A 15,196-nucleotide genomic window follows, 5' to 3' on the forward strand; every position below is an offset into this window, starting at 1 on the left:
CTGAGGGTGCACTCAATCCCACTGTCCATGTCGTTGACAAAGATGTTAAACTGTGCTGGTCCCAGTACCGACCCCTGAGGAACACCACTCATAAAGAAAAGCAACAGGTGTCTGTACAAATGGGGGCTTTCTTCTTTTGACTTAATATTTTCTAAAGACTTGACTCTTCCCTGAGCACTGAAGCTATCTTCCATTGGGAAAATCACAACGCTAACTAATATCCTATACTCCGCAAACAGTGAGTATTTCACTGCCAAAAGAATGCAGCATCAGTAAGTCAAGCTAAATGGATCCAAAAGAGATCTTGATTCTGACCAAGTCTACACCCTCTAACATGTGAGCTTAGATACCTTTGGCAAGATCTCCAGCTTTTCCCTAAAAAAATTCACCAGGTCAAAACTACACATGAAGGCCACTGCCAGAACACTTCTTATTGTGCAATTTCCTGCTATGTTCCAGCACATTTTGATCTTTCTTCAAAGAGAAAAAAAAATAACTCACCTGTTTGTTTTTTGAAAATAGCACAGCAGGATCTGCTGGTCGGAGTTCCGCTCCTCCTTGAGCAGGATGTATGCAATGCCCCAGACTCTTGGGCTTGCAGGGTCCCATGCCAGCAGCCATCATGGAGGAAGCTGGGCTGGAGCATCAGTAAGCATTGTGATCACATGCTCAGTTAGAAACAGGAACAAAGGACTGGTGATTCAGTACTGTCTCAGGAAGTTTACTCCTTGCACTAGTAACCTCCAGAGCAAGAGTGACAACAATTGCATGTTAAGCAGTTCAACAGAACAGAGAATGCCTTTTCGTATTTCCTCCTGCCTGAATTCACATACCTGAGGTGGGTTGCTTCAGGAATAAGTAACAGCAAGAAAACTGAATTTGCAAGTTCAGTCCACCTGCAACATTAAAGATGGTACTGCAGACGCCAGCCTCACCACACTAGAATTGCCACAACGCAGAATTAAAGGCAGATGAATACACTGTTTACAATTTCATGTGCTTCTCTTCTTCACACATGTCTTCTGAGGAATATAGCGAAGAAACAAGTTCTGAGAGCATGGCACTATGGAGTTACTAAACAACCACTAACTTGCTCAGTCACAAAAAGCAGCAATATAAAGATTTTTCTTTTGTATCATGCTAATGGAGTTCCTAGATATTTCATGGCCATTCATGTCAGCATGTAAGAGCAGTGCTCTGTTACAATGACTGGTGGCATTCTGATCACCTGTGGATACTAGGACTGCACGCTGTCTTCACTTTGAAGAGCGCTGGGCCTCCTGGTCAATGCTCAAAAGCACACAAAAGAGAAAGCTGTGCATTCAGTTAAAAAAAGAATACACAAAAAAACCGTGCAGGAAAATGCTAAACAATTACCATAAAGTTTCATGGCACTCACTTCACAAAACATAGAGCTGTTACTTGGGAAGGCACCGTACCTTGCAGTATCTCAAACCAGCACCAGAAACTGCAACTGCTCCAGGCTAGATCCTTGACAGATAGGTCAAGCTTCGTTCAAGTAAAGAAACTGCTCATTTATAGAAGCTGGGAATGTTGCCTTCCGTCTTCATCTTACAGCAGTCTGACCACTGCACTCCAACAGTACCGAAGTTCCCACCCTCTGCACCCCCTAAGCCATGCACACCCACTCTGCCAGCTCCAGACAAGCTGTGGCCCTGGCACAGACCTCTGAGAGCTTGAGCTGCTTGATCAGCAGAGCTGCCCAGGAAACTGGGGGCAGGGGGGCGCTTATTGCTGTTTAACCCAAGCTCTGGAAAATTCTTTCAAAGTGGACACAGAACAAAGTGTGAACATGGTCAGCTGGTTCACTAGTAACAGAAGTCACGTGATCCTCTCCAAACCTAACACTGTGCAGAAAGCCTTCATGGGTTAACATTTTGCTAGGGTTCTGTTTGCAGCGTGCTACAGCCAGCCAGTTTTATTATAGCTTTCTTGGAATAGCACTGAGCAGAGCGTAACTGCTCACATGTACAGCATTACAGATCAGGGCGACCATAGTCATTAAAGTGGTGAGTGGTGGAAAGCTGTAACCTAGATTAGCCTTCCTGCCAAAACTAGGTCAAATTTAACCCATAGTTTCTAGACCAAGTTCTTCCACCTCTCAGAAAGCAGTTCAGGTGTCTAGATGCAGGCAGCCAGTGCTGTTTAAGTTGCCCAGGACATTCAAAACACTCACTAACCAGGGTTGACAGGTATGCTGCAGTTACTGAGATACCCTCAGGCATCACAAATGACATTGAACACCAAGCTGTGTGGTGTGGTAGACACACTGGAGGGAGGGGATGCCATCCAGAGGGACCTTGACAGGCTGGAGAGGTGGGCCCGTGTGAACCTCATGAAGATCAACAAGGCCAAGTGCAAGGTCCTGCACATAGGTCAGGGCAATCCCAAGCACAACTACAGGCTGGGTGGAGAATGGATTGAGAGCAGCCCTGAGGAGAAGGACTTGGGGGTGTTGGTTGATGAAAAGCTCAACATGACCTCTCCCCTAATGCCCCAGACAGCAAAGGAAGACTTCATCAAAACTACTATCCCCAGTATTACTTTGAAAGGGACTCCAGCCCAGGAGGTACTGCTCAGAGATACAGGGCAGAGACAAACAACTGGTAACTAGAATGTATTTGTATCTTCCTTCGCACCATCATCCTCACTAAGGTTAGTGATCAGTACTACTGATGGAAACATCCTGAATCTGCTAACAAATCAGCCTTCAACCACATAATTAACAAACAAAAGTACATGTTTGGGCCCTTTTTAGCTAGCCAAAACTTTAATTCAGTGCTGTGGCTGCAACTACACTAGAAATCCAACATTCTGTTAAACTCTACATACAGTATAAATCCCAAACGCAGTGGACACATTTCCCAAGATGGCAGGTGATTTTAACAGGAGACCCAGAGGTTTCTTTCACAGACTTAAAACAGGGACTTTTATTAAATTACAACTCAGATGCTGAGAGAGTTGGGATTGTTCAGCCTGGAGAAAAGGCAGCTCCAGGGAGATCTAATTGCAGCTTACCAGTACCTGAAGGGGCCTACAGGAAAGCTGGTGAGGGACTGGTTATGAGGGAGTGTAGTGACAGGACAAGGGGGAATGGGTTTAAGCTGAAGGAGGGTCGATTTAGATTAGATGTTAGAAAGAAATTCTTGACTGTTAGGAGTGGTGAGGCACTGGAACAGGTTGCCCAGAGAAGTTGTGGATGCCCCATCCCTGGAAGTGTTCAGGGCCAGGTTGGATGGGACTTTGGGCAACGTGGTCTGGTAGAGGGTGTCCCTGCCCCTGGCAGGGGGGTTGGAACTAGATGATCTTTAAGGTCCCTTCCAATCCAACCCTTTCTATGATTCTATGTACAAGAGCAAAGATGTATACAAATGCCAAACATACAGCATCTGTAAGTACGACTGGAAATGTATTTGCTAGTGACAAACATTTCCCCTCACTTAATACAAGCCTTGCTCTAAACACCAGGCAACCATTACACAGGGTATGTCACTATAATGAGTCACAAGTTACATAGCCCACACAAGTTTTTTAATGTATACACTTTAACATTTTCATACATACAGGTTGCTCTCTTATTAGAAGAGGTAACACATGTATGGCTAAAGTAACACATGAAGCAATGAAAACCAGTTACATGCACACAACTTGCAAACACTGGCATCCTAAAACTTCAAGAAATTGTATTTTCACCTCACACTAGAGAGTGTAAGACACCAAAGTACTGTTAAAGACATTTTATCACTGGCAGGTCTGAAGATTGAGAGGTCCATACTTGGACATTAAGATACAACTGAAGACAACTGACTTAAAAGCCAGACAAACTGACACCACCACTGCAGGACCTGGTGCCATTATCCTAGCAGTATTCTTCCACTGTTTGACTTACAGAGGGAAAATGTTCATAGGTATTTTGTATCTACTAATGCAAGTCTAGGGATACAAAACTGAAAGTCCAAGAATCGGCCAGTAAGGAAAGAGGAGTCCCTAGACCACCAGCATACAAAACAAGACCAAAGACTTCAGAAGGGGCTGGAAGATCCTACTATTTAATTGCACAATCACTACAAAGTTCCAAACACAGAGAAGTAGCTTTTACATTTTAATCCCTAGCATAAAAGCTATATTGCTGTATAGCTACCTTCTGCCTCACCTCTAGGTCATGAGGACCATTCCTGCACAAGGTTTCTATCCTTTGAAAAAAATCAAGACAGAAGAAGTACCAGATGCTGTTAGGGGTTTTTTTGGGGGAGGGTTGTTTGGTTTTAAATAAGGATAAAAATCTGAACCCCTTATTTTACCAGAGGGAATCACCAAGGAGCAGAGAAGCTCACTTCCCTCTTCAGAACTGAAAGACACAAAGAATTAAGTTTTATTGTAGTTTTGTGGGCAACGAACCATCTTTTCAGCAGGAAAAGAGAGCATTCTGTTCACTGCAGTCTACAGAGAAAACAAGCACTCATTTGAGAAGTAGAAATATTTTAATTCAGCCTTCATATAAACTATTATTAACGCACATTATACAAATATCTAAGACATGAACAAAACTTAAAAAAAAGTCCTGCTGTTCCTGCAACAGTTAGCCTCTTCTCTCAAGTCCACAAGAAAGCCAAAACAGTAGCTGAAGTTAATTAAGATTAATTATTAATAAAAAAGCAACCTTAATGTATTTCCTCACATCCACATGGGGGAAACTTATGAGAAGAGTTATGCCAAGCTCCATTTTAGGAACTCAACCAGAAAGTTTTTTTATTCAAAATGACACAAGGGCATACTAGTGAAACTGCTTTCTGGAAAGGAAAGTTACAAAACCCTCACCTTAATATTGAGTTAGTTTTACAAACAGAAATAGTCTTTGGCAAGGAAGACCTAGTATACTCATAATGATGATACGGTTTACTATTACACAACAGTGTTGGGTAGTTGATTAATTATCTTTTGTACCACAATTTTCCATTCTTAAGACACCGCTGGCTTAAGCTTCAGCAGTTGGAGGATGACAGGAACAGAGGCATTTTGCAAGTTTCCCTCCTTACGAAAGAAAGGTACGAACTGTACCCTTTATTGTCCCCCTGCAAATAGGGCACTTCCTAAGGGATGGTGCACATTCTTTGCATACCACTAAGTGACCACATGGAATAAAAACAATAGAAACTTCTTTGTCCATGCAAACTTTACAAGTTCTTTCCTCTTGCAATCTTCTTAATTGTTCTTCCATAGGTAAACCTAGAAGAAAGTATTTAACTTTAATAAGCCTGAATATAAGTGCATTCTGATCAGAACAAAACCATGTTCCATTTCACCCTTTATTTCCCGATCTGTATTCACTAAATATAGATGGCAGTGAGACAGTAAGTACATTTTCCAGAGCTCAGAAACTGGCATGCAAGGAACTAGTCTGTACTTTCCACTTCTGTGAGACAACAAACAGCTCAGGGACTGAAGGCCAACTGTAGTCCTTGACACCAACCAATGTTTACATTTTAGCAAGTGCTGTACTTTTCTTGCTTGGATATTAGAAGCACAGAGCACAGCCTGACTGGTGGAAGTGAGCTATATTGAGGCTTGTATACTTTTCTACAGTCTATTAACATACTAAACTACAGCACTGAGAACCAGAGCAAACTCAATGCCATGTCTGACAAGTTTTTATCTACCCAGCTGTTGGTCAAACTAGATCTTAGGACACTATAACCCATTCTGGAAAAGTAGTGATGATGATACCTGCTGTGAAATGCTAACCTACTATTCACTGTCTAGTCTTCACCAAGTGCCTGAATGAGACCTTGTTGCAGGATCAAGTCCAGCATGCGCTTGAATTGTCAGGCCCCCAAAAGCTCTACCTCCTTAGGTAGAAAAGCATGTGTAAGGCACAGGATATAGCTTACAGCAGATAGACTTGCTTGCAAGTCTGCACATGCACTTAGCTTTTTCAGGTTAAATCCACCTTACCGAAGCAGAATTAGGGAGAGGGTAAAGCATAAAATCTATTTCTTAACCAAAGTGATTTTCTATTTTATGATGTTAGCTATTTGTCCCACAATACCCTTTAAAGTAAGAAGGGAGAGTTTAAGGTACCTGAAACATCTTCTGTGGGAACATACTTCATGTTCTTCTCCACTAGAAGAAGAGAAAAACATCCTAGTCATTTGACTAATCTATATTCAAGCAGCATCTGGGTTTTTTTGTTTGTTTTATCTTTAGGTTGCTATGACAGCACTGGTTAGACTTCTATAAACTTACATTCTTAAAAAAATAGACATACCGAATAAATCTTTGTACAGTACAGGGTCACAGTCTCGTAGACAGTTTCTGAATATGCTGGCTGCTTCATTTCCTTTCACTAGAACTGTATCTATCAGTTCCCTTGCTTGCAATGGTGTCTGAGTCTTTTGCTTAATAACATCATGCTCAAGTTCTGTTATCACTTTAGCTGACAGTAAACTCCCAAGGATTGGAAGTACACATGTTAAACGTTGGAATAAAGCCATTCGATTCTTCCGGATTAAGGACAAATCATCTGGAATGCAAAGGTGATTAGATGTTTGTTAGGAATATACTACTCCAAGTTGCATTTTGGCTTAACAATAATTGATACATTCTTCAAACACCAATTGAAATTTTTGCTTACTACACATCGTTAACAAAGACCTCAGTAAGTTTTAGTAGCATTCACCTCAAGAACAGACTTAAGGAAACCACATACAAGCAGCTTCTGAGCTGAAGGCTTTTCACTAGTGAAGCCTCCTGCTCCCATACCTAGGTTAAATTATCTGAGGGGATCTTGTCTAACTGCACATTAGCAAGACTTACATTCTCTGCAGAACTGCAAAGAAAAAACAACACCTCTGTTTACCACCAATGCTAACTCACCAACAACCTACAGGTTAACTTTAGTCAGTGGCAGTCAAAATCATGTCTGAGATGTAGATAGAATCAAGCTTTTCTAAGAAGTGTCCAACAAAGTTACATGCAGGAAAAACACAGAAGTACAGCAGAATTTGAACCATACTCAGAAGATTTTTTTTTAAATAGTCTATCACAAAAAAAAATTCATTTGCATTAAGATTTAATGGCTGAAATCCATCTATGCTTTTTTGATACAACATGCAAGTAGGAAAGAAGCAGTCTTAATTCAATTTGTAATTGAGAAGTTTTATTTTATGTCCTCAAAACTTATATGGCATGAAAACAACAGGAAATGCTAAAATAAACACTGTTAAATGGCTGACCTACGTGGATGAGTCAGACACAGAAAAGCAAACCTTTGGCCATCTTACAGAATTTAAATCTGTAAAAGTTGATGGCCTCTTCTAGGAGGTGGATATGATGGCTCACTGATTCCAGTAGCTTAAGGAGCACAGTGTGCCAAGTATTTTGCTTCCATTTATTTTATTAACAGCAATATAAAGGCACACAAATTAAAAAAAATTTAAAAAATATGACTTTGTTCTTGTGGAGAGAATCAGGTGACTCTGAACCCTTGGCACCTGTATGAGCCATCCACCTGAAAGGAAATGAAACAATTCCCAGACTGCTAGTTCCATACAGATGCCCTGACAATGCTTTTACAGAAGCTGATCCTAATAGCAATTAAATCACTTAGTAAATAAAAACAATTATAAAAGCTATACATAATACAAACCACTTTTGCTTTCACTTTTGCTCATGCCTTATGCATACCTGATGCCACTTCTTCAAATTGTCTCTCTTTCTCTTCTTCCCTCCTCTCATCTTCAGCAGTGAGCAGATCAGACACAAGGTCATTAACAGTCTTATAGTTTTCTCCAGTGGCTAAGATTTTACTTTGCACTGTTTGCTTTACTAGCCTTCTACTGAACCCCATCTCCAAGGCAGCTTTAACCACAGGTGTGTTCATCATGATTACATCTTCTGAATGACTCTCTCCAGGTTCAAAATGAATAACTAATCAAAGAAGAAAATCACCATGTATAATATAAAGAGTAAAATACCTATACAACCCAGAAGTCAGCCACATCAACATTACCTACACATATGCATATATACATGAATGCCTGGTACTAAAAAGTTTCAATGGCTAAAGAGACTTTTTTTAAAGTGGTTAAGTTTTAAAAATGGAAGCCAGTTACTTGGATTCAGTCCAACTGAATCCATGATAAACTTCAATCCATGTCAGGCCTTCACTAAAATCTAGCATAACCCAGAGAAAAAACAGAGAATTCCATTGTGTTTTAGCAGCTTTTTTTATCTTTAGTCATTTCCAACTGCAGCCTTGAAAAGTGTCAGGGGGCGGGATCTACATTCAGAGTTTATAGTACAAACAATTGCTCTATTCCAGCTCTTGATCAGTATTTTCCATTCAACTTAGTAAGCACCAGGCATGTGGGATTCTGACTCATTGTCCTCAACCAGCAGGGACTGGGATAGCACAACCCACTCACCGTCTGGGAGAAGTTTGTTTCCACTATGATCAGCCTCCATCTTGGAAATACTTCACTTTATTAGCTTGTCCTACCCTCTCCTTGACCACTGCTGCTCAACTCTGAGCATTTACCTAGTTATGGGCCTAAAAATGGAGTTGCATAATTCATGGTAATGACACCCTCTAGCAACTGTTCCACCAAGTTCAATACCATAGGTCAATTTAACACATGCCAACTTGACTTGTTTTGTTTAACCCTACCATGAAACTAAAACCTACAAATACAGCAGATGCCAAGCATTCAAAACCAAAGATCTTAATATGAATTGCCAATATAAAAATAAGAAAAATGAAAGACAAGATCTCTTAAAGGTGCTTCCTTGAAGTTTGTCCATAACATTGAAGCTACCTAACTTCTATCATTAGTTAAAAACCCCTTACATTATTGTTGTTTCCAAGAAAATCTAAGAATTCTTAAGCACATTAGCTTTGAATAGCCAATCATTAAGTTCACAAAGTGCCGAGGAAGTTCAAAAACACGCTTTAATATACATACTTGGGGGATCAATGTTTTCATCTACAGGCGTATCAGAAGTTGACAAGAGCTGTGGAACACAACAGAATTACATTAGTATCAGAGTATTGCTTTTCCCCCTGCATAGCTTTCTAACACATTCTTCCCTCATCAACCATGCTAAGCTTTTTATCTGAATGGTACCCATTAAGTATTTTACACATGGTTACACAAGTCTGCAAATTTGTGCAACTATATAACCAACATAAAGTTAGTGCTGACCACTTCCATGAAAAGTTTGGCTTACTCTTGCCAGAAGCATCATGAACAGAAATAATTCAGGCTTTCCATGACTGATTTCTCAAATAACAATTATTCACTGAAACTTACATAATCAGAATTTCCGTCTCCTGACACAAAGCAGCTCACTGCCTCCTAACACTTTCTGTAAGTAATCTGTACAGGTTAAACTCCACTAGTCCAAGTCCATTAGCCACGGTTCAGCACTGGTTTCATTTTTGTGCTCATGAAGAGCATTTATCACATTAGAAACCTAGTAGCAATATATGCAGAAGCAAGGCACAAGGATGGCCCAAACTCCCAAGAAGAACATTGCACTCCTCAACAAGGGAAGACCAAAGTTACAGAATAGTAAAGTTTACCTGTTCAAGAAGATGGGGGAACCTGGCCTGAATTTGACTTACAAACTCTCCTCCTTTTACACGAAGCAGATACTCACACCTGAAACATTGACAAAAGTGTACTAAATTACACTTTCTACTTGCCAAAGGAAAAAAAAATACAGAAGAATAAAACAGCTTACAATACCACAGCATAACTTAAATACATGTTTCTCTTCCTTCAGAGAGAAAAGAGTTCTCTTAATTGGAAGCTTGATATAGCCTACTGTCTGGTGACACTTTGATAAAGCTTTTCCATGATGTTCAGCAGTCAGTAGGCTTAGGTATATAAATGCAGCAGCTTTACATTCTTCTACTACTTCTAATCAAGATGTCATGTCATGAGAAATGAAACCACATCAGCATCACTACAAAGTGCAGTGATAAACTGTTCCTATCTCATATCTCACCATTCTTATCTCCTACTCAAATCATTCAAAAGAAGTTAACAAAATTTAACAGCACTAGCAAAGCCAGACCTGTTTCACTAACACAGAATTATACCTCTTAAGTACGTTTACTGACAGGCGTAACACAGAAGGAAACAAAGGCATCATTTAACTCTACATACATCATGTAGTCCAACAGTAGCTGGTAAACTGCCCATGAAAGACTAGCTGGAGATCTACGATGTGAAGAATTATTATTAGCTTTCATGAAATTAAGTGCAGCTATTTCTGTCATTAACGTAGGTGGAGATTTCCACAGGCACAGATAGCAATTAGGTATGCAATTGCCATTTAATTATGGGGGCATTTAAAAAGTTATTTCTGTCATTTTTCCAACAGAGATATGTTAAACAACCACTGAAGCCTTCTTCAAAAGCCTTCCCACACCTAAGAAACTAAACTACACCTGAAAAACTGGCTCAAGAACATTCTGCGTGAGCACAGAACTAGACCAAAGGTGTTAGATGTTATTCCTACTTCACTTCTCAGCACCTTTTGCTCTCCGTAGTCTGCTTTCTGACTGCTTCTCTTAGAGAAGTATGCTAATTAACAATGCAGCCTCACTTGCTAATAGCAATTTGGAGATGCACACAGCTTTTAATTATGATGTGGAAAGAATTAAATATCATGCTTAATGAAGAAGTGTTTTAATTAACTATTAAGTGCAGTACATATCTGCCAAAATTAGAAGTATTTAAGCAGTAAGGATGTGAACAAACTATGATAAAGATTTTGCAAGTTACCTTGGAAACCACTTTGCATGCTCAATCCATGGATCATCTCCAGATTCCCAGCACCTTAACCCACCATCACAGCAAAAACACTTGACATCATCATTGCGGCCTTTAAAAAAAGATAAGACAAAATATCTAGCAAACATTCACACAACTTACTTTAAATGCTGACATAGCAATAGGAATAAAACCAGAGACATCAGTTTTTCTTACCTACATAATAAAAGCCGGCATCCGCAAGCTGTTCAGGCTGAACTGGAATTCTCATTGGCCAATTTATGAATGTTTTAACACGAGCTTCATGGGTTTGCATGCTCACATTTGAAACATTGAAACTTTGCTGGTCTCGGGTAAGGTTTTCCACAAAAGGGCAGTTAGGAAAGTGTCTCCGATGCTCTGATATAGCATTATCTTTTGGTTCCCAGTTACTCAGCTGACCGCCACAGGTGAAACAAGCAACTTTGTCTGCCGTCCCCAAGTAATAAAGTCCAGCCTTTGCCAGATCAGCGGGAGAGAGAAATGTCAGCGGCCACGAGTGAAAAGTGCGTAGTCTAGCATCTTCTGTACTCATAGAAGGATTGTGAAGTTTAGGTCTTAAGAATGAAAGGTCTTCAACTGCCCTAGTAGTTATTGGGTCTTGAGGAAAGCTGGAAAAAGAGCCACTGAAATATCCAACTTGTTCTAAACTTGGAGAAAGCGTTATGGAATGTAGGGATGGTGAGAGACTGTTTGCAACCAGAGGTGAAAAGGCAGAACAAGAGGACAGTCCGAGGTTGTTAACTGAAAGCATGTTTTGAACAAAACTGCAGCTAGGATACAGGCGTTTATGTTTTTCCATAGCATTATCTCCTGGTTGCCAGTTGTCCAACGTTAAGCCACAACTGAAGCACATAACTTTATCTTGCACACCGGTGTAATAAAACCCAGCCCGTGCAAGACTCCGTTCCGACACCGGCACATTAATGGGGAAAGTAGAAAACGTTGACATTCTGTAGAGTTCACAGGATAAATCATACTTCAGTTCATCACACAGAGCACTCTGCTTCATGATGCCAGCCAAGAAAGGACTATTTTCCATTATGTTCATAATGGACTACTTTGGGAAGAATGGGACAAGTCTTCCTCTGGGAGGTAGTTGTGTGCATTAAAGGCAATTCGGAACAACCCCTGCCTGTACAAAAGTAAGAACCTGAAAATGAAATACTTTAATGTGCAACTTTGAATGTTTATGTGAAAAGAATTAGTCTTGTGATTAACAGCCTTTAAACATTCGGGAAGTTCTTGTACTTTAGTTTACACAACCACTTATGGTGCAAAAGCTGCCCCATCCTGTTTTGACAATTGAAAGCACGTCAAAAAGGACTTCCCCTTAAATTATATAGGCATCACATGCTTTCCTTGTACTGTGTATCTGGGAGAGCAGTATCAATTTGTCAGGCCAGTGGAGGTGTGATCCAGAGGGGAAAACCTCTAACAGGTTTATCAAAATCCCTTGTCAATAAAGAAACTAAAACAGGGGGCAACTAAAACATAATTTTTAACCAGAACATATGTTAAGTGATTTAAGAACTATCTCACCCTAGATAGCTCATAAATATGCAGCTTATACACATGTGAAGATTTTAGTTTGCAAATCTCATTAGGAGGCTGAAAATAATGGTTTAGCAAGCTCAAAAGGCATATGGAAAAAAAAAGCCTCTGAACTGACATTACTGATCTGGTATATTTGCTACTCAGACTTCCAAAAAAACCCTCAACTTCTGCATATTGTTGTAATAATTGTAAAGACTGCAGAAGTTTGTTTATACTCAACTTCACATATATTGAATGTTCAACTATGAGATAAACAAATTCTATACACTGCCTCTGACAAGGATGAACTGTCTCAATTAACAAGCCTGGAACAGCCCCAGGCTTTTCTGGCTATAACACTCTCAGCACAGACTGAACAGAGCATTTTGGTTTTAACCTGGTGCCTTAGTTACAAGTATACAGTTATCAAATTTAACATAAATTAATTGCCTTGGGTTGGGACATTCTAATGCTTCATACTGTTGAATTAAGTTTTTTCTATATGCCATGTTTATAGCACAGAGAAGCAAACAAAATCCTCAGACTAAAAAAAAATTTTGAAGCCTTAGTTTCTTTATTTGTGCACAGAACTACCTCCCAGAGTTCAGACTGAAGTCCCTTCTAAGGTGCCTACGCCTCCATATTGATACTGACTGTCCACAAGAAGAAACTGTAAGTATCTATAGTTTCAATCATTTAATTCTTTCAGGCGGAACAAAACCTGTAAGGAAAAGAGGAGTGTTTCAAAATATACACAATGAGGTGCATGTAACATCTATATAAACAGATATAAATGTCTATATACAAAAATTGAAACTAAAACCTCAACAGAAGCTTTTTTGTAATGTTAGCTAGAAAGTTTCAGGGAGTCAACTTTACATAGTGTCACACGGAGTGGATTTTACACAATTTCCCTGTTACTGACACATATGCAAAACTGTTTAATCCACAAGCAGAACTGTTTTGGCAGATGGATGAATCAGGCTACTTGATCACAAGTTGTACACCTAAAGGCAAGATCTTGGACTAAAAAAGTTACATCCATTTAAATTGGTTTAAGCCTGCAGATTCTCAAACAACAAAGATTCAGTTTTATTACACTTAAATTAAGAGTGCTGGAATTTCTTATTTAGGTAAATCCCATGATACTTGAAGCGTAGGATATCAGCAAAACTGAACTTCACCAAAAATTTCAGGTAAGAACACAAGTTTTTAAATATGTAATTTCATATTTATTCACATATACATATATAGCAGTCTGCTCTGCAGTATCGGTTCCTAAAAAGTTCTTCCAGGAAAGACTCAAAACAGATATATTTGTCATGATGATACAGCCCTAGAAAAATCACTTTCTGGAAAACAGCAGAACAGTTCCTGCTCATCTCAATAGCTCTTAGTAGATTTGTTCTTAATATGGTTGCACTATTACTACTACTAGGTTCCTAATCACTGAGGACATGAGCTACAAATGCCTTACACCATTCCACTTCTTTAACGCAGATGGTGGGACTAAGCTATCAGCTTTCATGAACAATGCTAGTCCAGGAAGTTAAGCCAGTTTCGGTATTGGAGAAAGTCAAGTAGCTCAGAGTAAATGCTAGAAATATCAAACCAAGACTCTGTCAATCCTAAAACATTAGGATCACTTAAATCTGGGATCCTGTGGTCATTGTCTGCTGAACACTCTTCTTCTAATATTATCCTCCACTATATTCCTGAGTACCCTTGATTTCCAGAGCCACCCAACTGCTGAGCCTCATGTTTTCTTCTTCCATTATGCTGCACCAATACTCAGAAGTTACCCAAGCCCAAAGAAAGTACTGCAAACTCAAAACCTAGTTTAATATCCTTTTGCTCTTGTGTTATAAACCAGGCAAAACAAATTTGCCTTCTAAGCACCCTTCGCTAAGTTTACAGATCTTGTGCACCGAAATCTGCCTGGCGGGGTTTGTGCGCGGCCGCACGCCCTCAGTCACAACCCCAAGCGCCCCCTTGCCGGGCCCCCGCGGTCCGTCCCACACACACGCACACACACCTCCCCCCCCCTCCCCGGCACGGCAGGGCCCCGCTCGCCGCTCATCCACCCTCACGCTACCGCGATGGAGACCGCGGCCTGGGGCAGAGCCGGCCCCCCAGCCCACCCCGGGTCTCCCCTGCCGCTGGCCAGCACCGCAAGGCCGGTGACAGGTGCAACCGCCTCCCCCGAACCGCCGCATCCCCACCCGCCGCGCCCTCAGCCAGGCGCGGAGACCCGACACGGCCGACGCAGCAGCAGCGCTCTCCCAGCAGGGCCCCACCAGGCCGCGGCGCGGCCCGGCCCCCACCTCTCCCATACTCACAGCCTCCAATCGGACCCCCCCGTAGCGGGCAGGCCTGGTACGCGCCCCAGCCTATATGTAGTTCCTGCAAGGGGCGGGGGGGGAGAGGTGCCCTTGTCCGGCACCGCCCCTGCCCGGGAAACTCCGCAGGAGGCACCGCGCCGGGAAAGCCCCGGCGGTTGCCGGGCGCATGCGCGGTCTGACGAGGAGAGTGGGCGGGGTCTCCCTTTCCTCCCCTCCTTTCCTCCCGTCGGGCAGGTCCGGGATAAGCTGCTGGTCTGTGGGTTGTCGCTCCCGGCCTCCTCGTTAGCGAGCGCCTTCGTGTGGCGGCCGCCGGCAGGAGGAGCGTTCCCCTGGGCTGCCCGTGTCCCTCAACCCTGGGGGCTCCGGCTAGCCGGTTCCTCCGTTCGGCTTCACTGCCCTCTCGCTCGTTCCAGTAGCTGTACCGAGGGAGGCAGGCAGGCAAGCAGGCCGGCCCTGGCCCCGCCGGCGTCAGCAGGGACG

General features: G+C 41.6%; 1 protein-coding gene across 1 annotated transcript; it reads right to left on the reverse strand.

Moving 5' to 3' along the window:
• Positions 1-4,483: 4,483 nt before the first annotated feature.
• Positions 4,484-15,172, reverse strand: BIRC2 (baculoviral IAP repeat containing 2). The gene is made up of 9 exons (XM_054811713.1): positions 14,714-15,172; positions 11,016-13,095; positions 10,812-10,911; positions 9,602-9,680; positions 8,982-9,030; positions 7,705-7,947; positions 6,287-6,541; positions 6,100-6,141; positions 4,484-5,247 (listed from the first exon to the last, which is right to left on the reverse strand). Exons 2-9 carry the CDS (start codon positions 11,887-11,889, stop codon positions 5,054-5,056), a joined length of 1,836 nt encoding a protein of 611 aa, XP_054667688.1. The 5' UTR covers positions 11,890-13,095; positions 14,714-15,172; the 3' UTR covers positions 4,484-5,053.
• Between the last annotated feature and the right edge of the window lie 24 nt (positions 15,173-15,196).

Source organism: Grus americana, chromosome 1 (genome assembly GCF_028858705.1).
Source record: "Grus americana isolate bGruAme1 chromosome 1, bGruAme1.mat, whole genome shotgun sequence".
NCBI lineage: Eukaryota > Metazoa > Chordata > Aves > Gruiformes > Gruidae > Grus > Grus americana.

Bases quoted from the DNA above. Each gene is read 5' to 3' on its own strand.
- BIRC2 (XM_054811713.1), bottom strand. From the start codon at position 11,889: ATGAACATAATGGAAAATAGTCCTTTCTTGGCTGGCATCATGAAGCAG. The intron at 7,948-8,981 runs GTATGTATATTA...TTCTTTGATTAG, and splicing joins TGAAAACATTGATCCCCCAA to TTATTCATTTTGAACCTGGA. The intron at 6,542-7,704 runs GTATGCATAAGG...TTTGCATTCCAG, and splicing joins ATTTGAAGAAGTGGCATCAG to ATGATTTGTCCTTAATCCGG.